The 23,251-nt window shown below is 34.3% G+C and overlaps 1 protein-coding gene and 1 long non-coding RNA gene across 2 annotated transcripts in view; one reads left to right on the top strand and one right to left on the bottom strand.

The window, feature by feature from the left end:
- Positions 1-9,370, top strand: part of LOC145307253 (uncharacterized) — a 16,982-nt gene extending 7,612 nt beyond the window's left edge. The window contains exons 8-12 of the mRNA XM_080149623.1: positions 135-203; positions 1,522-1,589; positions 2,519-2,560; positions 8,408-8,490; positions 8,928-9,370. Coding sequence (XP_080005749.1) covers positions 135-203; positions 1,522-1,589; positions 2,519-2,560; positions 8,408-8,490; positions 8,928-9,015 — 350 coding nt within the window. The 3' untranslated portion in view covers positions 9,016-9,370. The remainder of the gene's footprint in view (positions 1-134; positions 204-1,521; positions 1,590-2,518; positions 2,561-8,407; positions 8,491-8,927) is intronic.
- A 1,359-nt stretch (positions 9,371-10,729) lies between these two features.
- On the bottom strand, positions 10,730-22,888 carry LOC145307149 (uncharacterized). Its single transcript, XR_013875318.1, has 4 exons — positions 22,795-22,888; positions 22,240-22,296; positions 20,751-20,855; positions 10,730-10,777 (listed from the first exon to the last, which is right to left on the bottom strand). It is a non-coding gene; the product is annotated as an uncharacterized LOC145307149 (long non-coding RNA).
- Between the last annotated feature and the right edge of the window lie 363 nt (positions 22,889-23,251).

Below are 23,251 nucleotides of genomic sequence, written 5' to 3'. Positions count from 1 at the left end.
TTTCAACCACTTAAATTATTCTACAGAAAGGAATCATCATTGGGGATGTACATAAATTTACTGGCCTTTGTCTTATCCCTTTAGCCTATCATCTTTATACATGAGAGGAAATATAAATACAAAAATGTAACCAGCTACGAGGGAGTGTGGAATTTTGGGATCTCTTTCTCATAACCTCATGAGAAATTGTCTGTTGGACCTAGGTAATGATTTTATTAAGAATATGGCTTAGAAACCGATTAATATCCACTGGATTAGAACCAGTTCTCAGCTATACTGCCAAATTGTGCATCATGTTATTTAAAATGGACATACTGATATTCTGATATTGATTATAGAGCTGCTACACTTTCTAACTTGTACAGAACTGTTACAGGGATCTTTACTTGCCAAGTATTATATCGATAGGACAATTCTAACATGCCTAAATTAACAATAAAATATATCCCATGTTGTAGGACGCAAACTTCACTTTAAATAAGGATGACAACATCCATTAGTAGCAAAGCTTGTAAACAAAATCACCTTCCTCAAAATACAGTGTGTTTTTTTTATGAGCACTTTTTTGAAAGCAATTTTACCCTACTGATAGTTATCAGAATTTAATGATTAATGGCTTATTTTCTTCGTTTTTTAAGGGAAATTATGAAACAACAAAAACAATTACAGTTTTTGTTGAAAAAGTACAGTAAAGTTGAAAATTAAAAACTTAGGTGTCAACATCTAAAAATGGTTTTAGCGCATTTTTCTTATGCTCAAATAATCAACCTTTTGCAAGAATGGCTGCTAAACACTTCAAAGTTGAGATATAGAGCTAAAAATGTATACAGATACTATTAGGGACATGTACTAGAACATATCAAAGTTTGAAGGTCATATCTCAACCAGGGAGGGAGTACTGGCCCCCCAAAGTCGACTACAGAAAATCCATTTTTTTAAGAAAATGCGCTAAAACCATTTTTATATGTTATATACTAAAAGTAAAAGGACGTCTAAGTGTACAAAAGGATCTCGCTAACCACTGAACCGATCGGGTTCATCTTAACAGGGTAGCTTATCATTGGTCCTGGAAAGGTTTATAGCTATTTGGGAGAAGAAAAAAACATTTTGCGTGCCACTAGAGGCCGTTAGTTGGTGATATACAGGGTGGGGCACATAAATTTTCAGCTCGATCGGTCCATAAAAGTGGCGCTCGGCACTAATGGGTTAATCATTAAATTCTGATAACTATAAGTGGGGTAAAATTGCTTTCAAAAAAGTGCTCATAAAAAAAAACACACTGTAGTTACAAACCTTCCCAGGACCTGTGAGAAACTTCACATTTAAGGAGAACCATATTGGTTTAGTGGTCATCAAGATCCTTTGATACACACAGAAAGATATAGAGCCTCATAGACATCTTTTTACTTTTGAATAAGGTAAATGAAATAATAATTTCTGTTATTTTAATCCTAATTAAATGTGATCATGTTCTAACATTTATTCAATATTAGTGTAATCATGAGGTCTAATATTTTGTAGGATTTTCTTTACCATGTGTGACAATATGGGAATGGAATATTCTTAACACCAAAGCAGAATGTTTTGGGGTAAGTCAAGCCAGTGAAGCTTTGTATGAGTCATGAAAGTTCATTATTCCCTTTCCTTGTTCCAAGAGTAAGACGAGTGAATGGAAGACGACCACAAATTTTGTTAAGAGTAAGAAAAACACACCTCTAAAGGGGTAGTTGCACAAAATGCAATTGAACTTGAATTTAGTGAACTACATATTATTTTTTTCTTGTTTAATGGTTTAAGCTATATTTATAGCGCATATATTTGAAAGAATTTCAATTTTCTACAACGTAGTTTTTAAAATATCAAGACTGAAGTAGTGACTGTTGCATACACATTTTTGGATTTTACTCAAAAAACTGCCTGGTAAAATTCTAAACACCTTCTGGGCTTACCTATATTTATATCATATTCTACAAAAAGATTAATGGTACACCTTTACTAATACCCCCAACTTGTTAAATTCACTTTGTGCAACTATCCCTTTACAAGATATGTCTGAAAAAATGATTTAATTTAACTCATAACTGCTAAGAGTTCAAGTCCTCTTCCTCCTTTCTCCCACCCCCGACCTATAATCGTATTGTAGACACGGATAGTAAAATAAAAAAAATATCCACTTTTTTAAACCCTAAAGTCCAAAGGCCCTCTCAAACAAATCTAGTATTAATTTTAAGATTTTTAATTTATTATTTGTTTGGGGAGGTAGTCGACTCCTTCCCTATTTTAGTTTTAGTTTCAAAAAGGAATAGAAAAAAATTGAGGGGTAATGCGTATTTTTCTTTTTTTGAGGGAAGGAGGTGAGGGTCTCAAAGAAAATAGTCTAAACCAACTCAGGACCAGTAGGTATATTCCCTAAAGAGCAGAGAATAGTGAGATCTAAAGCTCCAGACAGACATACAGCTGAACAAACAGACATCGTTCTACTTTAATTGGCATTATCAAAGTGAATCAACTGTTTCAGGTTTGTGTGTGGAGTTACATCACAAATGAACCATTCAACAAGGTAATTATCATCACAGCATATGCTGTCAAAACTAGACCGTGTCATACTAAAGATATTAAAAACGGCATCTACCTAATATATGTTACAGGCATATTTATCAATGTATCAATCTAATAATGTCTCTATGTAATTATGTCAGTATATCTCTATATAATTATGTCTCTATGTAACTATTTTTCTATATAATTATGTCTCTATGTAACTATTTTTCTATGTGATTATGTATCTATGTCAATATGTCACTATGTAATTATATCTCTATCTAGCTATGTACCTATCTAATCATGTCTCTATGTAACTATGTCTCTTTGTGATTATGTCTCTATGTAATTATCCCTCTTTGTAATTATATTCCTAAGTAATTATATCTCTATGTAATTATGTCTCTATGTAATTATATCTCCATGTAATTATGTCTCTATGTAATTATGTCTCTAAGTAACTATATCTCTATGTAATTATGTCTCTGTGTAGTAGGTAACTAAAGCTATATGTAATATTGTCTCCATATAATTGTCAGTAGGTAATTAAATATATATCAATGTTATCAGGTCTCTATGTAATTATGTCTCTGTGTAGTAGGTAACAAAAGCAATATATAATATTGTCACCATATAATTGTATGTAGCTTGATGGAAGTCTGAATGATGTCTCTATGTCTATATATAATTATATTTGTTTGTAGCCTGATGGAAGTCTGAATGATGTCTCTATGCTTATCTATAATTATATCTGTATGTAGCCTGATGGAAGTCTGAATGATGTCTCTATGCCTATATATAATTATATCTGTATGTAGCCTGATGGAAGTCTGAATGATGTCTCTATGCTTATCTATAATTATATTTGTATGTAGCCTGATGGAAGTCTGAATGATGTCTCTATGCCTATATATAATTATATCTGTATGTAGCCTGATGGAAGTCTGAATGATGTCTCTATGCTTATCTATAATTATATTTGTATGTAGCCTGATGGAAGTCTGAATGATGTCTCTATGTCTATATATAATTATATTTGTAAATAGCCTGATGGAAGTCTGAATGATGTCTCTAGGCCTATATATAATTATATTTGTAAATAGCCTGATAAAAGTCTGAATGATGTCTCTATGCCTATATATAATTATATTTGTATGTAGCCTGATGGAAGTCTAAATGATGTCTCTATGTCTATATATAATTATATTTGTATGTAGCCTGATGGAAGTATGAATGATGTCTCTATGCTTATCTATAATTATATTTGTAAATAGCCTGATGGAAGTCTGAATGATGTCTCTATGCTTATCTATAATTATATTTGTATGTAGCCTGATGGAAGTCTGAATGATGTCTCTATGCCTATATATAATTATATCTGTATGTAGCCTAATGGAAGTCTGAATGATGTCTCTATGCTTATCTATAATTATATTTGTATGTAGCCTGATGGAAGTCTGAATGATGTCTCTATGTCTATATATAATTATATATGTTTGTAGCCTGATGGAAGTCTGAATGATGTCTCTATGCCTATATATAATTATATTTGTAAATAGCCTGATGGAAGTCTGAATGATGTCTCTATGCCTATATATAATTATATCTGTATGTAGCCTGATGGAAGTCTGAATGATGTCTCTATGCCTATATATAATTATATTTGTATGTAGCCTGATGGAAGTCTGAATGATGTCTCTATGCCTATATATAATTATATCTGTATGTAGCCTGATGGAAGTCTGAATGATGTCTCTATGCCTATATATAATTATATCTGTATGTAGCCTGATGGAAGTATGAATGATGTCTCTATGCTTATCTATAATTATATTTGTATGTAGCCTGATGGAAGTCTGAATGATGTCTCTATGTCTATATATAATTATATTTGTAAATAGCCTGATGGAAGTCTGAATGATGTCTCTAGGCCTATATATAATTATATTTGTAAATAGCCTGATGAAAGTCTGAATGATGTCTCTATGCCTATATATAATTATATTTGTATGTAGCCTGATGGAAGTCTGAATGATGTCTCTATGTCTATATATAATTATATCTGTATGTAGCCTGATGGAAGTATGAATGATGTCTCTATGCTTATCTATAATTATATCTGTATGTAGCCTGATGGAAGTCTAAATGATGTCTCTATGCCTATATATAATTATATTTGTAAATAGCCTGATGGAAGTCTGAATGATGTCTCTATGCCTATATATAATTATATCTGTATGTAGCCTGATGGAAGTCTGAATGATGTCTCTATGCTTATCTATAATTATATCTGTATGTAGCCTGATTGAAGTCTGAATGATGTCTCTATGTCTATCTATAATTATATTTGTAAATAGCCTGATGGAAGTCTGAATGATGTCTCTATGCTTATCTATAATTATATTTGTATGTAGCCTGATGGAAGTCTGAATGATGTCTCTAGGCCTATATATAATTATATTTGTAAATAGCCTGATGAAAGTCTGAATGATGTCTCTATGCCTATATATAATTATATTTGTATGTAGCCTGATGGAAGTCTAAATGATGTCTCTATGCCTATACATAATTATATTTGTAAATAGCCTGATGGAAGTCTGAATGATGTCTCTATGCCTATATATAATTATATCTGTATGTAGCCTGATGGAAGTCTGAATGATGTCTCTATGCTTATCTATAATTATATCTGTATGTAGCCTGATGGAAGTCTGAATGATGTCTCTATGTCTATCTATAATTATATTTGTAAATAGCCTGATGGAAGTCTGAATGATGTCTCTATGCCTATATATAATTATATCTGTATGTAGCCTGATGGAAGTCTAAATGATGTCTCTATGCCTATATATAATTATATCTGTATGTAGCCTGATGGAAGTCTAAATGATGTCTCTATGCCTATATATAATTATATTTGTAAATAGCCTGATGGAAGTCAGAATGATGTCTCTATGCCTATATATAATTATATCTGTATGTAGCCTGATGGAAGTCTGAATGATGTCTCTATTCCTATATATAATTATATCTGTATGTAGCCTGATGGAAGTCTGAATGATGTCTCTATGCCTATATATAATTATATATGTATGTAGCCTGATGGAAGTCTGAATGATGTCTCTATGTCTACAGGGTATTTCAAATAAAACTACGTTTTCTGGTTTTGGGAAACAGCTAGTAGGAGTATGAAAAAAAATAGCCTGATGGAAGTATGAATGATGTCTCTATGCTTATCTATAATTATATTTGTAAATAGCCTGATGGAAGTCTGAATGATGTCTCTATGCTTATCTATAATTATATTTGTATGTAGCCTGATGGAAGTCTGAATGATGTCTCTAGGCCTATATATAATTATATTTGTAAATAGCCTGATGAAAGTCTAAATGATGTCTCTATGCTTATCTATAATTATATCTGTATGTAGCCTGATGGAAGTCTGAATGATGTCTCTATGTCTATCTATAATTATATTTGTAAATAGCCTGATGGAAGTCTGAATGATGTCTCTATGCCTATATATAATTATATATGTATGTAGCCTGATGGAAGTCTGAATGATGTCTCTATGTCTACAGGGTATTTCAAATAAAACTACGTTTTCTGGTTTTGGGAAACAGCTAGTAGGAGTATGAAAAAAAATAGCCTGATGGAAGTATGAATGATGTCTCTATGCTTATCTATAATTATATTTGTAAATAGCCTGATGGAAGTCTGAATGATGTCTCTATGCTTATCTATAATTATATTTGTATGTAGCCTGATGGGAGTCTGAATGATGTCTCTAGGCCTATATATAATTATATTTGTAAATAGCCTGATGAAAGTCTAAATGATGTCTCTATGCCTATATATAATTATATTTGTATGTAGCCTGATGGAAGTCTGAATGATGTCTCTATGTCTATATATAATTATATTTGTATGTAGCCTGATGGAAGTCTGAATGATGTCTCTATGCCTATATATAATTATATTTGTATGTAGCCTGATGGAAGTCTGAATGATGTCTCTATGTCTATATATAATTATATTTGTATGTAGCCTGATGGAAGTCTGAATGATGTCTCTATGCCTATATATAATTATATCTGTATGTAGCCTGATGAAAGTCTGAATGATGTCTCTATGCCTATATATAATTATATCTGTATGTAGCCTGATGGATGTCTGAATGATGTCTCTATGCCTATATATAATTATATCTGTATGTAGCCTGATGGAAGTCTGAATGATGTCTCTATGCCTATATATAATTATATCTGTATGTAGCCTTATGGAAGTCTGAATGATGTCTCTATGCCTATATATAATAATATCTGTATGTAGCCTGATGGAAGTCTGAATGATGTCTCTATGTCTATATATAATTATATTTGTAAATAGCCTGATGGAAGTCTGAATGATGTCTCTATGCCTATATATAATTATATCTGTATGTAGCCTGATGGAAGTCTGAATGATGTCTCTATGCTTATCTATAATTATATTTGTATGTAGCCTGATGGAAGTCTGAATGATGTCTCTATGTCTATATATAATTATATCTGTATGTAGCCTGATGGAAGTATGAATGATGTCTCTATGCTTATCTATAATTATATTTGTAAATAGCCTGATGGAAGTCTGAATGATGTCTCTATGCCTATATATAATTATATCTGTATGTAGCCTGATGGAAGTCTGAATGATGTCTCTATGCCTATATATAATTATATCTGTATGTAGCCTGATGGAAGTCTGATTGATGTCTCTATTCCTATATATAATTATATCTGTATGTAGCCTGATGGAAGTCTGAATGATGTCTCTATGCGTATATTTAATTATATATGTATGTAGCCTGATGGAAGTCTGAATGATGTCTCTATGTCTACAGGGTATTTCAAATAAAACTACGTTTTCTGGTTTTGGGAAACAGCTAGTAGGAGTATGAAAAAAATAATTATATGTCTATATTCTCTATAAAAATATGCATTGAACTTATAAAAGGTGTTTTTTTTTATATCTCTTAAAACAACGCCACTTTTTAGAGCCCAAAGAATTTAAAAAGTGTGAATGTTACTGTATTCGCGTAGAATTTTATGATATAATGTTGAATTGAAATCTTGTTTTTACTTGAAAACAACATTATAGCATGCACAACAAAATATTCTGATAATTACATTTAAAATTTACATTTTATGAAAACAAAAATCAATTTTCTTATTGCTTGAATTTTGATTCTTAGTATTAAAAATATTCATGTTCGTTCATCATCCCTCCCCCTATAATCTCTTAATCTCTTAATTTTGATTGACAGGTCATAACAGATTAACTCATAAAACTTAGTTAATCTAAGAAAACGCATTTTTAGCAACAATTTAAACCAACATAACTTGCTTATTAATTTAGATATTGAAATGAAATAAAAAGTGACTTGTTTTATTTATTAATATGCACAGCATTAAAAGAGATCTTTAATGAAAAATGACTTTGCCATAGAGAAATAGAAAAAAAAATTAATCTAAAAAGCTGTTTGCATGAGGCCAAAAAAAGAAAATATGTAAAAATCTCAAATGGAGACATTGATTTACCCTTTTAATATTGTACTTTTAAACCAAAATGTTACAAAATTAATAAGTTAATTGAATCTAATAGTTATCACAGTTTTAGCATGAGGCATTTTTACCCTACATGTACTTATCATTACAGCCAAATTTTTAGAGATATCAAAAAACACCTTAAGTAAATGTAATTTACATTTGTACAAAGAATATGGTTATATAATTATATTTTTCATACTCCTACTGGTTGTTTACCAAAACCGGAAAATGCAGTTTTTTTTTAAACACCGTGTATATATAATTATATTTGTATGTAGCCTGATGGAAGTCTGAATGATTGCCTGCAATGTGATGAGGACAAGTCTGGACCTAACTTCAAATTTTTCTCTGGTAGAACAAGGTAATAAATACTTGGAACCTGCTGCATCATAATAAAGATGTTAAAACTGTTTTACAGCTGCTATGACAAGAACTTGAGGGAATGGCCTTACCAATGAAAAGGCACAAATTACTTAAATTCATACTTAGTACTGTAGATAATAGTCATACAATCTAAGGATTGTTTGTTGGTTAATGTTTGGGATGCATTGGAGAGTCTATTAAGATCTAGTTCTAATTTTTCCTCCAAATCATGAAAAATGTAAGTTAATATATCAGTTTGTGTGATGTATCTGTTTGAATATTAAAACTTTAAAATTTGCAAGTCCAAAATATAAAGTCAATGTTTTTTTGTTTTTGTTCTAAAATGAAATATGTTATTTAACTTTATAAGGTTGCTTCTACTACGCTAATTAAGAAATAATTTTACCACTTTGTTTAAATTATGTGTGTTTTTAGAAGAAATTCTGGAATCATAAGTGAGATCTACCGGCCCCCGGATACTATTTACAATATGGAACACTGCTACTGGTATGGTGACTTGTAATAACTGGATACTGGATACCTAGACACCTGATACCCCAATTATATTCCTGATTACTGGTGCTTCCGATATGAATAAACCTACAACTTTGTTGGCAGACAATAACTGGATAAAAACTCTACAAAGCCTGTCTGGAATTTCATTATTACTAGTACCTCCAATACCTGTTTACCTCTTCCACTTTTTATGACCTGACCTGCCAAACCAACATATCTGATTAACTATACCCCCAAACATGGAAAACAAAACATTAGTTTACCTTCAATTTATGTTTTTCTAACATACCTACTAAACCTATTAAGCTATCAACTTATATTTTGTATACCTGTTATAACTAGAATAAATTTGTAAAGCCCTTGTCTTTTTTTCTTTTTTCAATGATTATAACAAGAATAATTACTTGCAAAAGTAGCAAATCTGTTGGAAAGGATAAACTAACATGAGATCTACATTGAGGGACAGAAAGAAAGGGCATAGATTAAGATATAGTGAGAAAGAAAGAATTATAAAAGGAGAATGAATTTGAAACTAATAGAGTAAATAATAGTAAGCCAATCCAATTCTTTAAATACTCCAGAATCAAATTCTATTCAGCAATATAGGTACATAATACTTTCTCTACATAAAAAATCAGCTACAATATGCAAAAAAAACCACTTATTTCAAAGAAACCTCCTAAGATGTCTGAAATTTTAATTTGTACTATTTCCAACAAATATTAAAATCAGTTGTTAAAAATGGCAAAAAAGCTGTTTAGAATCTGCCCAACTTCCCTGGATATTTTTTAAAATCTTATTTTGCAAGTTACAAGATCCTTTCTAAACAAAAAAAACAGCTATGATATGCAAAAAAGAAAAATCCGCTTATTTCACAAAAACCTTTTAGAATGACTAAAAATTTAATTTGATACTATTTCCAGCTAATATTAAAAATCAGCTGTTTAAAATCAGTCCAACTTACATAAATATTTTTTTAAGCAAAGCTATTTTTAAAATCAGGGTTGGTCCATGCATTTATCTGTGATTGTTATTTTAGGCATGTAGAATTTTCCTATCAACTCAAACTTGACATAACTTTTTTTATGTGATATAATTATCCTTTCATCTCATTCTTGAAATACTGATTCCTATCACAAAATACAATTTTATAAGCAAAGCATCTATGAAATCAAGTCCTAAAAAATGCAAGCATGTAATTAAACAATAAACAGTGTCCTATATTAATCAGTTTTGCAACAATTTTGTTCTGATTTATATTCTGCTTATTCAGTTCTACTATTGTTTATGCTAATTTGTCATACCTTCATAAAGCTTTGATTTTATGGATGTTGGCAGCCTTTTTTGACATAAAAAATTTGTGGTAAACTACAAAACTGAAAGTATAAACTTTTATGAAAGTTACAATTTAAAATATAACAATATTTGTAGATAGTATTAAAAAGATATATTAGCAATACAATATATTCATTTAACATTGATTCTTAATATAAATCATAATGATCAATCATTGATAGTATGTCCTGAAATAATATTAGAATTAATCTGATTAGATAAAAGATGATATAAACAAATACTTTCTATATTATTTCTAAAGTTATCCTTTATAAATTAAATAAATAAAATATATTTGTAAGCACAATTGAACAAAGGTATGTCTATCTCGTATGAAGCTTTTCTGCGTTTGAGCCTTTTTCCTATTAATTTAATGAAATGTTTTACCTTGTTGTAATTAAGACTTTACTCAATTTCACTTCCTTTCTTAGCCCCTGAATAAATATTTCATTATTAAAATATATTTTATATATTAGTATATTATAATATAGTATTAATTATTAGTATACCAGCAGCTATGTGCCTAGATACCTGTTGGGGTATTTGAGGGTGAGGGGAGGGGATGTTGAAGTCAACCGTCTGCCACTTTTAGTTTTAGTTATAATAGGAAAAGTAAAATAATAATAATAAATTTGAAGGAGGTTTACTTTTTATTAGGAGGATTTCTCTTTGGAGGATGCTATTACCCTCCCCCAAAATAACAATAAACTCTCTCAGGATCTATGTACAACTACAATTTTAATAGAATACGTATTAGCAAGATCCTTTGGTACTACAGACAGACATACAGAAACAGATCCTGTTACTTATGCATAAAGATTAGCAGCTTTGCCCCAAAAGGCATTTAGGAGTACTTTTTTAAAAGTCTAACCACTATTTTAAAGTTTAGAAAAGAAAATTTTAGGAAAGTTTGAATTGTTCTTGGGGTAATTTCTCTTGAGAGGGTAGAGATAATCTCCTTTCAAATAGATAAATTTCTTTTCTAGATTTATTAAAAGTTTTACTGTAAAGAAGTGGATTATAGGTCAAGCAATTAACAAGATCTTTCAGTAAATGCTCAAATCACAAAGCACATGATCTAAGTAATAAAATTTATAACCAAAGTTTTCTTCAACATTTGATTATTATTCTACCTGATTATCATAAGAAGAGTTCTTAAAGAACTATCTAGGCAGAGCGTGACAATCATGGACAGCTGTGTGATAAAGAATAGTTTGAAATCATTAAAATTAAATCTTTGTTGAGCTTAGTGATTTAGAATATGCATTTGCTAAGTGTCCATCTGTAATAGATAGGAAAATAGGTCATAGTAAAATTAACTATGTGCAATCAAAAAAGTTCATGCTTTAAGCCAAAGGCTAAAGAACTTTGTTGATAAAAACTCTTATAATAGAATTAGGATTAAATGTTTTTATTTGTCTTAACCTCTTTTCGAGGAAGCTTTGTGTTTATCAAGTGCAAAATAAATTCCTTATCATTAATCCAAAAACTAAGCGCAAATGTCGTCTTTTTAGCCTTTCCTTTGATAATGTGGCGCGGCATGTTTTGTTTTGTTATTATGATGCGCACGTTCTTTACTTTTGAATGAGATATGAGAGTGTGAAGATTTTGGAGAACAAAATTGGGCCTATCATTGGTCTCATTGTGTGTGAACGACCCTAGTATATCAGGGATTTGAAACCATAAGAGCTTCAGGTAGAATTTGTTAATTTGATTAAGAAGTATGGTGTATAGGACGATTATATGTAGTTTTAAAAAAGGCTTTAGCCAGCTAAGCATGAAACTTAATTATGATTAATATATGTTTTAGTAATTTTTATGTGCCTTATTGTTGCATTTAACAATGATTTATTAAACCAAATAATTTTCCTTTAAAGCCAAAGTTTCCAAAGATTTTTACCGTAGAGAAAAAATGATTTTTAAAAAGCAAATAAGATTACGTGGTTATAAATAACTGGAATTATGAACTAATTGATATTGTAATTTCAGGTCTTTGAAATAATTTCATCAATAAATCTATATTCAAACCTGCTGTTGAAACTTGATGGTTCCTGGTATTGGGGGTTTGTATGTTCGCCAACTGATCTCGTGAACTTCCCGCTAATTCGGAAGTCAAGCTCAACCAAAGTGTCATGGTTGAGACAATTTCAAAGTATCTGATGAATAGGCGTTAGCATTCATCAAGAGATCAATAGCATCCAGTGAATTATTGATGCAATAAACTGTGACAATTTTTCTGTGAAATAAATACCTAGTGAATCAATATGCCACTAACCAAAAAGCAGAAAATTGAGCGAGCTATCGCTATTGGCAGTGAAAGGCTAGAAGTTTTTGATGAACAGTTAAAAGTGTTTTATGACAATCTAAAAGCCTGCCAAAGTTTTAGTTCATGTGAAAATGTGACTGTAAAATCAATTCGTGACATTTTTAGTGAGGTCAAGGACCAATCTGACCTAATAAAAAGTCTAAAACCTGCCGTGGAGACTAGTGAGCTGCGCGAGTTTAAGCGTGATTTGGATGAAGCTAGTGAGCAGAAAACTGTTGCAGATAAAGTTTATGCGTCGTTGGAGCAGTGTACAAAAATTCTGTACTGGCTTGACAATGATTCAGATGACGCGAGGTCAAGCACTGTCGCCAGGAACCTCGACGTCATTGAGAAGGTGAAGATGGACATGGGAGTGCTTAAAATTTCCGTGGAGTTGCGCCAAGAAGTACGTGATATGTACCGAAGGCTTAGAGAGATGGAACGTCGTTCATCTAACCTGGATGAGAGTGGGACACCTGCCATGCTCTCCAGAAGTATGTCTGCCGTGGATATTCGGAGTTCCAAACCGCAGTATGGGCGCTGGGACAACAGTTTGTTGCCGTCGTTCGACGGTACTGACACGGATTACCCAAACTTTAAACAGGTCTTTAAAGATCTATGTTCTGGTTATGGATTTGCTGACCAGAGGTTAAGTCTGATGTTGTGTATGGAGAAGGTGATAACCAACCCGGAACTACGCAAGCAAGTGTCAGCGATTAGAGATCATAATGAACAATGGGCGTTTCTTGATCAGATGTTTTTATCAAACACTCGCCGGTTCATGAGGATTTTAACTAAGTTGAACAAGATGAAACCTGTGGATAAACCTGTGGACGTGGTTAGCGCAATTGCTACCTTCAAGAGCATGATGCAGGAGGTAGAAGCCATCGTTGGTTCTGCAGCTAAGGATTACAACCACCTAACTCTTATTCATATTTTTAAAGACAAGTGCCCTGAAAATTTGAGAGACAAAATTATGATGGAGCTAGGTAGCATGAACCAACCAAACATCCCGAAGATTGTAGAACTGCTGGAGAGGACCAGGGGTGCCATGTTGGCCGGTGATATGTCCTATGACAGTGGCGCCGGCAAGAGAAATCGTGACAGAGCTGCCGCTGCGCAAGTATCTGGCCGCAACGACAATAAGAATGGAAAGGCTGGAAAGGACAAGGCTTCCAAGTGGAACAGTGCATGTCCTGTGGAGAGCTGCAAGGAGAAACACCCGATTTTCCGTTGCCTCACGTTTAAGAAGATGGACGTGGTTGACCGAAAGAAAGTTGTCCAGCAGAAGAAATTATGTGAACTTTGCTTATGTGACGGCCATACTGCTGACAAATGTAATAAATCGGATAAGCTTGGTGTTTGTGGTACCAATAATTGCGACAGATACCATTCCAGGTTACTCCATGAGGCTAGTGCTGGTGTGAATACAGTTTACAAGTCAAGTTCTGCACCCAGCCCCTGTACCTTCTTACTTCAGTTAGTTCCTGTTGTAGCACCTGGCGGCGGCACCTGCCACGCCACGGTAATGTTTGACTCCGGGGCAAATTTGCCACTTGTGTCTGAGAAGTTATCCAACAAGTTGAAGCTGAAATCTACCGGCAGATATACAACTATTTCTGTAGCTGATGGTAGTGAGTCTTCCTGCCGCAATGTTGTGTTTTATTTGAAGGATAGGGACGGCAATCTGAGGGAGTTTGAGGCAGCTGTCATGCCTACCCTCGGCGGGGCCAACGAGATGCGCTCGGTCCACCCCGAAACTGCCGCCGAGATATTTAAAATGCCGCCAGAAAGGTTTACATATATTAGTGGAGGCTTAGATATCATCATTGGAAATACACATCCTGACGTGTTTCCTTCAACCTACCAGAAAGTGGGCCAGTCTATGTTGTGGCGAACCATTTTTGGTAGTGGTTTTATCTGTACGAGTGCTGATGGTGGAGCTGGAGATCAAAAGTCAGCTTATAAGGCTGTCAGTGTCAGTGGAGGCACTTTGCCAGACTTTCTGACGTCTGAATCGTTTGGCATACAGCCGCAGGCACTTTGTCCAGGATGTACTGCTTGTCAAGAGTGCAAGGCTATGGCCGACGGCACTACCTGGGACCAGCGTGAGAGGCAGAGGATAATTGAGGCAGGTTTAACACTAGACTTGCAGTCCAACAAGTGGACAGGTCAATATGCTTATATTGAAGATCCTCACACTTTACCTTACAATGAGAGTTTAGCCCGCAAAATTGCTGAAAAGGATCGTGCCAGGATGGTCAAGGAAGGTACCTATGAAATGTATGTGGAGGTATTCAACGACGCCATAAGAAGAGGCGTTTTTCAAAAAGCCACGCCTGAAGAATTGCAGTATGAAGGACCTAAGTCTTGTTCATCAATAGTGGTTGCTTTCAAGGAGGATTCAAGTTCCACACCCATGCGATTGTGTGCAAATAGTTCTCTGACGTTCAAGGGTACCAGTTTTAATAACATAATGCTGGGAGGCCCGCCGCCAATGCAGAAGATATTTTATCATTTGATGCTTTTCCGCGGTTACAAGGTTGGTATAACCGCGGATATCTCCAAGTTTTATAACTCCATCCTGGCCACAGAGTTCGACAGCCAGATGAAGAGAGTTTTATTTTCCCCGACGCCAGATGGTCCACTTGAAATTTACCTGACCAAAGTTGTGAATTTCGGCGAGTTAGCTGCGGGAAATTTGGCAGTTACAGCCCTGAAGTTGACGTCCCGCCTGTTCGGCGGAAAGAGTGAAGCAGAGGTCAAGGAGATGTATGGAGAGGGACAGATAAACGGTAGTGAAATTGTTGCTAAACCTGAGTTATGGAAGGAGCCACGAATACCTACCTACCCTGATGAGGAATTCAAGTTACCTCAGATTCCAGTTGCAGTCAAGCTTGAGAAGCACAGCTTCATAGATGACGTTATTTCGGGAGCAGGATCGAAGCCAGAAGCCAAGGAGATGATGAAAGAGGCCGACAGGATTATCGGCAAAGGTAGTTTTTCCTTCAAACAAGTCATTTATTCTGGAGATGATTGCCAGCCTACCAAGGTTCTCGGGCTGATATGGAAGCCAGCCACCGATGTGTTGTCCATTGCCACAAGAGTCAACCAAGATGGTAAAGTCAAGGGAAGGAAGGTGAAAGAGGATGCTGATTTGTACAACCTCCAGGACGCCTTGGACGAGAATCTGACGAAGAAGATGGTCCACAGGTTTGCCGCCCAAACCTTCGACCCGATCGGGCTTTGCAGCCCTATTCTGTTGAGAATTAAACTTGTCCTGCGGAAAACATGTTTGCTGAATTTGGGCTGGCAAGATTTCATTCCAAAAAGTCTACGGGATGAACTTGTTCAGTCGCTGGAGGACAGAGCTGAGGTCGCTAAATTGGAGTTTGACCGTTGTGTGGTCCCGGATGAACCAACTGGCCTTCCATCCTTGATGATGTTTTCGGATGGGTCATCAGAGGCTTATGCATCTAATGCATATTTGAGGTGGCCAACTAGACAAGGTTTTGAAACGTTTCTGCTAGCCACCAAGTCAAGAGTTGCGCCGGTCAAGTGTGAATCAATTCCACGCCTTGAGTTGATGGGGTGCCAGATGTCCACAAGGTTGGCAAAGTCCGTCAGAGATGCCCTGCCCTTTGATATTATCAGAGTGATGTACTTTACTGATTCATCGTGTGTTTTATCACAAATAGTTTCCAACAGTGCTATGTTGAACACATTTAATTCTCATCGTATTGGAGAAATTCAATCTGCAACCAACAAGGATGACTGGAGGTGGGTCCCGGGGACGCACAACGTTGCAGATTTGGGCACCAGAAGCACCTGCAAAGTATCAGATTTGGGACCAGGTTCCAGGTACAGATTGGGCCCAGAATGGTTGCGCCAGGATGAAAGTGCGTGGCCGGTGAAAACTGCCGAAGAAGTCAAGCAGGTTTTACCCCCAGAGGAGTTGAATACCAAAATGGTTAAGTTATGTTCAATGAAAGTTGCCGGAGAAGCCGCTGAAGATGTCTTTAGGTTTAAGCACAGGAGATCATTTGGACAGGCCAAACGTATTATGGCAGCTGTCCTGCAAGTTGCGAACACCTGGTTGAAGAAGCTAAAGAGCAGACAAGAAGGTAAGGCTACAGCCGCTGGTAGTCATGTAGCAGCCGCAGATTCTGTGTACAAGCCGTCTTTGTACAATTTTATGGCGGCGGCGGAACTTTTCATTGTGTCACGAAGCCAAGAGGATGAGTGGATAAATGACGCTAAAGGCAATTATGCGTCATTAAATCCATTAGTGCATGAAGTATCATTGACCTGGCCTGTCGTTGGTCCCGGTGGAAAGTATGTGACCAGGGAGATGAGGATTCTTAAGATGGTTGGTCGTGGACAGCCAGTCATTGACGCCATTACTGGTGGCCGTAAATTGATATTTGAAGACATGCCAGGTTTAATAATTTTGGAGCCTGGTAATTGGTTAGCTGCTGTTTTTATGAGAGAAGCGCATGTTGAGCTTCACTCTGGTGTCCGTGGAACTTTAGCTGAGAGCCGCCGTTGGTGCTGGATTGTGAAGGCAAGGAGGTTGGCCATCATGGAAGTGAAGAAATGTTGGCCCTGCAGTGTTGAGAGGGCTAAGGAATGTCGTGCTACCATGAAGGACGTGTTGCCAGACAAGTTGGTCCCGAGCAGGCCTTTTGAAGCTGTGCAAGTCGACCTGATGGGTCCGCTGGTTACGAGGAGAGCTGCCGCCAAAACGAGGAGTCAGACAGCAACGAAGAAGGTGTGGGTGTTCGTGGTGGTCTGCAGGTTCTCAGGGGCGTTATGGTTAGATGCCTTGGAAAAGTATAATACCAGCAGTATCCTGTTGTCCCTGCGCAAGTTGGAAGCTGTTCATTGTCTGCCGAAGATCATAGTAAGCGACATGGGCACACAATTATCCGGTGCTCGCAAAGTTTTAGAGCAGAAGTTGGGCAGCCAGGTAGAGTTTTCTTGGTCTCAGATCCCGGCCCGAGCCCACCATTATATTGGGCAGGCTGAGAAAATGGTGGGATTAACCAAGAGATTGCTGTCCAAGAAGTTGGTGAATAGTTCTGTTAATTTCAACGAGCTCCTGGTGCTGTTGGCGGAGGTCAGCAAGTTGATGAATAGCAGACCATTGACGATAGAAGCTGCGAACGACGTGGAGAATTGGCGGCTGATCACCCCTGGCCAGCTGCTGGGAAATGTTGACCGCCAGCCGTTGTGCAATGTGGCGATGAAACCGGAGGACCAAATTTCCTCCAGGTTGAAGTTGTTGGAAGACTTGTCTGCCCAGTTTTGGACTGCCTACCGCCAGGAGATCCTACCGAAGATATTACGGATGTCCAAGTGGAAGGATGAGATGGCAGAGCCACTAGCTGACGGAGATATAGTTCTGGTTACGAGTACCAATCCCCTGATGAGATGTTTGAGGATGGGCCGAGTGACGAGAATTGAGGATGGGAGAAAGACTGCAAGAGTCTTGTTCAGACTGACAGATAAATCTCCCCTAGAAGAACATGCTGTATCAGTCAGGCAGTTGTTAAAAATTATGATTAATAATTGATTCTTATTTTATGGAAATTGAGATTTTTTTAGTAAAAAAAGCCACATTTTTCATATGCCTATTTTTATGCCTAAAATAAGAATCAAATGAAATGCGATTAAATATTCTTCTATTTCATATGCTCAAATTTAATTTTATTGAGTTTAATTTCTTTTCAAAAGTACAATTCATTTTAAAACTTACCTGAAAAGTTTAACAAAAAGGAATAAATGTGTCGAGGTTGCGTGATTCGATATTTATTCTAAGAAAAAAAAATCAAGTATTTTTTTTAGCAGATTTTTTTTAAAAATTATATATGAATTTCAATCAAGTAAAACATTTTTATTCAGATCAAGGAATGATTGAAAATTCATATTTAAAGTCTCACATTTTTTTTGCAAAGAAAAATTGGTATTTTTTTATAATTCCGATGAAAATTCTAACAAAGATATTATTATTTTGCTATTCTTTAAGTATTAAAAAGTTTTATTGTTGATTAAGATATTACAGTTCTTATTCATTAGGTTTGAAAAACTTTCTGCCCAAGGATTTTGAAAAATTTTTTCTTACTACTCTTTTTGATGCTTAACAAATTTAGTTTTAAGTACCTATAAATCTTAATTTTCTTGTCTAAGATTTATTTCGTTTTATTTTACCATTATTTGTTTACATTTACATTTCAACCTGATTTCGTAGGTACTTATTGATTTATTAATAATGATTTATTACCTATTGATTATGAAATGATTATTATTAGTATAGTTGTTATATTTACAACATCATGATTAATAGGATCATCTATTTTAGGATTGTGTATGTGATCTTGTGATTGTCATGTGCATGGAATGTTGTATGGTACAAACCAATCCCCATCCTTATATCCTAAAATGTGAGGTATTATGAGTCCTAGTGAGGAGTATAATATTGTGTATGCATTTCACGGGGTTTCATTTAGTTAGGAGCAAAATTGTCACGTTTTCGGGATGTGGCCATTCTCATGTGATTATGGTGAGTTGAGTTTAGTGAGAAATGTTGCTAGTGCTCAGCGCAAAAAAAAAAACCTTGAATCTCGTTAAGGAAGTTAATTTGACTTTCAAACGGGGGGTGTGTCTTAACCTCTTTTCGAGGAAGCTTTGTGTTTATCAAGTGCAAAATAAATTCCTTATCATTAATCCAAAAACTAAGCGCAAATGTCGTCTTTTTAGCCTTTCCTTTGATAATGTGGCGCGGCATGTTTTGTTTTGTTATTATGATGCGCACGTTCTTTACTTTTGAATGAGATATGAGAGTGTGAAGATTTTGGAGAACAAAATTGGGCCTATCATTGGTCTCATTGTGTGTGAACGACCCTAGTATATCAGGGATTTGAAACCATAAGAGCTTCAGGTAGAATTTGTTAATTTGATTAAGAAGTATGGTGTATAGGACGATTATATGTAGTTTTAAAAAAGGCTTTAGCCAGCTAAGCATGAAACTTAATTATGATTAATATATGTTTTAGTAATTTTTATGTGCCTTATTGTTGCATTTAACAATGATTTATTAAACCAAATAATTTTCCTTTAAAGCCAAAGTTTCCAAAGATTTTTACCGTAGAGAAAAAATGATTTTTAAAAAGCAAATAAGATTACGTGGTTATAAATAACTGGAATTATGAACTAATTGATATTGTAATTTCAGGTCTTTGAAATAATTTCATCAATAAATCTATATTCAAACCTGCTGTTGAAACTTGATGGTTCCTGGTATTGGGGGTTTGTATGTTCGCCAACTGATCTTGTGAACTTCCCGCTAATTCGGAAGTCAAGCTCAACCAAAGTGTCATGGTTGAGACATTATTTATTAAAATATTGCTTAAAATGTAGTGATACCATTTTGTTTTTTAGAAATAATTATATACTTTATCTTAAGTACATATCAAAAACCAGTTCCAAATGTAAACATTTTAGGTATATAAACTTGTATGTTTTAATGATATAGCCAGTTGGTTCTACATTCAGAATGCTTGGGGATAACTACCCAGCAGAACTATTGACTATATAGGGCCTAAGGCGTGTTTCAGGGACACAACCTGGCACAACCATCACAATTTATTTTACTTGTGAAACTTGATTAAAGGCACCGACAATTAATTATTTCTCATAATTCATTCTTTAATTTGATCTCTTTTCCATAATGCTAATGTTGTAATATGTTTTTATTTAGTTTTAAGAACGTGCAATAATGTATCTGCTGTTACATACAATCGAGTGTCTCTTTTAATTCCCTAACTGTAAATAAACATTGTAAAACAAGAAGATGTCTGGTGTTATATTTTTTAGTTTTAGCCACTTTATAAGTTGATTGTGACTTTTGAGTTTTATTAGCCAACAAGCAAAATAAATCTGAAATAATTTGGGGGAGATTCAAAGGTCATTCTTAAAACAAAGCATTGCCCAAAAAATCATGAAACTTTTATAAATATTTTTAAATTATTTCTGTTACAGCTGACTTTAAGTGACAAATAGAATGAATTCCTTAAAAGCAAAAAAATATTAAATAAGCTTACCATGTTCTGTTAGTATTTCAGCTACCATTTTTCTCTTCTCTTTTATTTCTTCTCTTATCCTCTCCAAATATTCTGGTGGATAAGATATATCTCGAGCTGAATCTCCTAAGATATTAAAAATTTACTGATAATTAAAGATTTTCTAATATTATTACAATAATGTTATTGTTGTTAATATCAGCTAGGCTACACCAAAAAATGTAATATGGTGACAAATACTAGTGTGACAAACCCTCTAGGGGACAATTGTAATAATCCTGGTTTTAGAGCATTTTTTCATTTTATGCTCAAATCTTCTACCCTTAGCAAGAATAACTGCAAAACGCTTCAAATTTGGGACATAGAGCTAAATTGATACAAATACTATTGGGGACATGTACTAGAACAAATTAGAGGAATTAAAGAAAATTGAAGGCCATATCCCAACCAGGGAGGAAGTACTGGCCCCCCAAAGTCGACAACTGAAAATCCAACTTTTTAGGGTTGAGAAGTTGATACATTGAGTTGAGAAAACCCCACCACTATTAATATTTTTACAAAGACCCAACAAAAAAGCTTAAATATCTAATAAGATTATGAATTATAACTCCCCATTTACTTGTTTGAGAACAAAAAAAACTTTGGAACTGGATTTGGACGTCTAGAACTGATTCTATGGGCAGTATAGTGACAAAAAAATTAGGAACTCATTTTTAAATTTTTTCGGTTCTTGTCTTGGGGGTAGGGGGGTAGCACTTCTCCCTCTCTGGTTGAGATATGGTCTTCAAACTTTAAAATGTTCTAGTACATGTCCCAATAAGTATCTGTATCAATTTTTAGCTCTACATCTCAACTTTAAAGCATTTTGTAGACATTCTTGCAAAAGAAGAAGATTTGAGCATAAGAAAAATGCGCTAAAACCATTTTAGATGTTGACACTTAAGTTTTGAATCTTTGATATTACTGTACTATTTAAATAAAAACTGAAATTGTCTTAAAAAACAAAGAAAATAAGCCATTAATAATTAAATTATGATAAGTATAAGTGGGGTAAAATTGCTTTCTAAAAAGTGTTTATGTGGATGTGTATTTAATTCCATGTTTAAAAAGCTATGAATTCTCAATATATTTTGACTACAATTCTTCATAAGTCAGAGCTGGATCTTTAAATCATTTCAATGGTGCGCAAAATCGGGGTGCGCCGAGTTTCAGCCAATCACAGCGCGGCATTTTGTAAAATGTTGTGCTCTCATTGGTGGAACGTTGGCTCACCCCGATTTGGCACACCATTGAAATGATTTAAAGATCCAGCTCTGTGCAACTTTTCTTATTTAATGCATTTATTATTCAGCTAACTAAACAAAAGTCAATTGATAATTTTTACACCATTTTTTCTTCCAGACAGAAATTCCCCCCCCCCCCATAAAATGCTTCAGCGTCATTGCCCCTTACCAATAGAAAGATAAAAAATTTGAATAAAAATACTTGAAACATATAAAAATATGCATACCATAATCTTCAGAGTGAAAAGATTTTTCATGAAGAGCATAATCCAGCGCTGAATTACCTATGATATTTGTTGATGAAATAATAAACAGAATCACACCCCTCCTTAACCGAACTTTAGATTAAAAAAATATTCCAAACATTCGGACAAATAGAACCTAGTGGTAGGTAGAAGAATCAGTTGAGAACAAAATCCTAGCCATTCCTTCTTGCCAGATATCGCCATTTTAAGATTTTAAGTAAAATTACACTAAAAAAATTTTGTGTAGTTATATATGTATACCATAGTTATGTGGTCTTGATGCATTTTTCTTGTTGCTAATAAGTCAGCCATAGCCTATTGTGCTGTATATTTAACATAAACTATTAAAATTACATATCAGGTAAGTGCTACCAGTTTTTATAATGTATATACAAGTAATATAAAAGTATTTTTGTGTACAGTCATATACATAGGGAGATATGTTTAGATAATTTTAGATGAGTTGACAGATAGAAAGCCCTATAATTAGGTGTTTAGGTATATAGATATTTACTTTTAGAAAATTATGTAACTAACCATCTTTATCTTTAGTGTTGACTTCAGCTCTATGTTCTAGAAGTATCTTCACTATATCTGTGTTTCTACTCTTTGCTGCATACATAAGACTGGTCTTTCCTAGATATAAATATATTAGATACTATAAAGTATTCTATAGTTTACAGTATAATTTTATAGACACATAGTAGAAGGGGTATAGATAGAGGTATATAGACAAATAGATAAATAATATGTATATATTGTGGAGTAAAGATAGATAAGATAAATTTAAAATATAAATATTTAATAATATTTTGTAACTAACCATCTTTATCTTTAGTGTTGACTTCAGCTCCATGTTCTAGAAGTATCTTTACTGTATCTGTTTTTCTACTCTTTGCTGCATACATAAGACTGGTTTTTCCTAGATATAATCATATTAGTTACAATATATATTCTTTAGTTCATAGCAAAGTTATAGTCACAGAGAGAGGAG

The sequence above is a fragment of the Acartia tonsa genome, chromosome 15 (assembly GCF_053477335.1).
Source record: "Acartia tonsa isolate MP-2025a chromosome 15, ASM5347733v1, whole genome shotgun sequence".
NCBI classification, from domain to species: domain Eukaryota; kingdom Metazoa; phylum Arthropoda; class Copepoda; order Calanoida; family Acartiidae; genus Acartia; species Acartia tonsa.
Note: the sequence above shows the minus strand (reverse complement) of the source record. Positions and strands in the feature narration are given on the sequence as shown.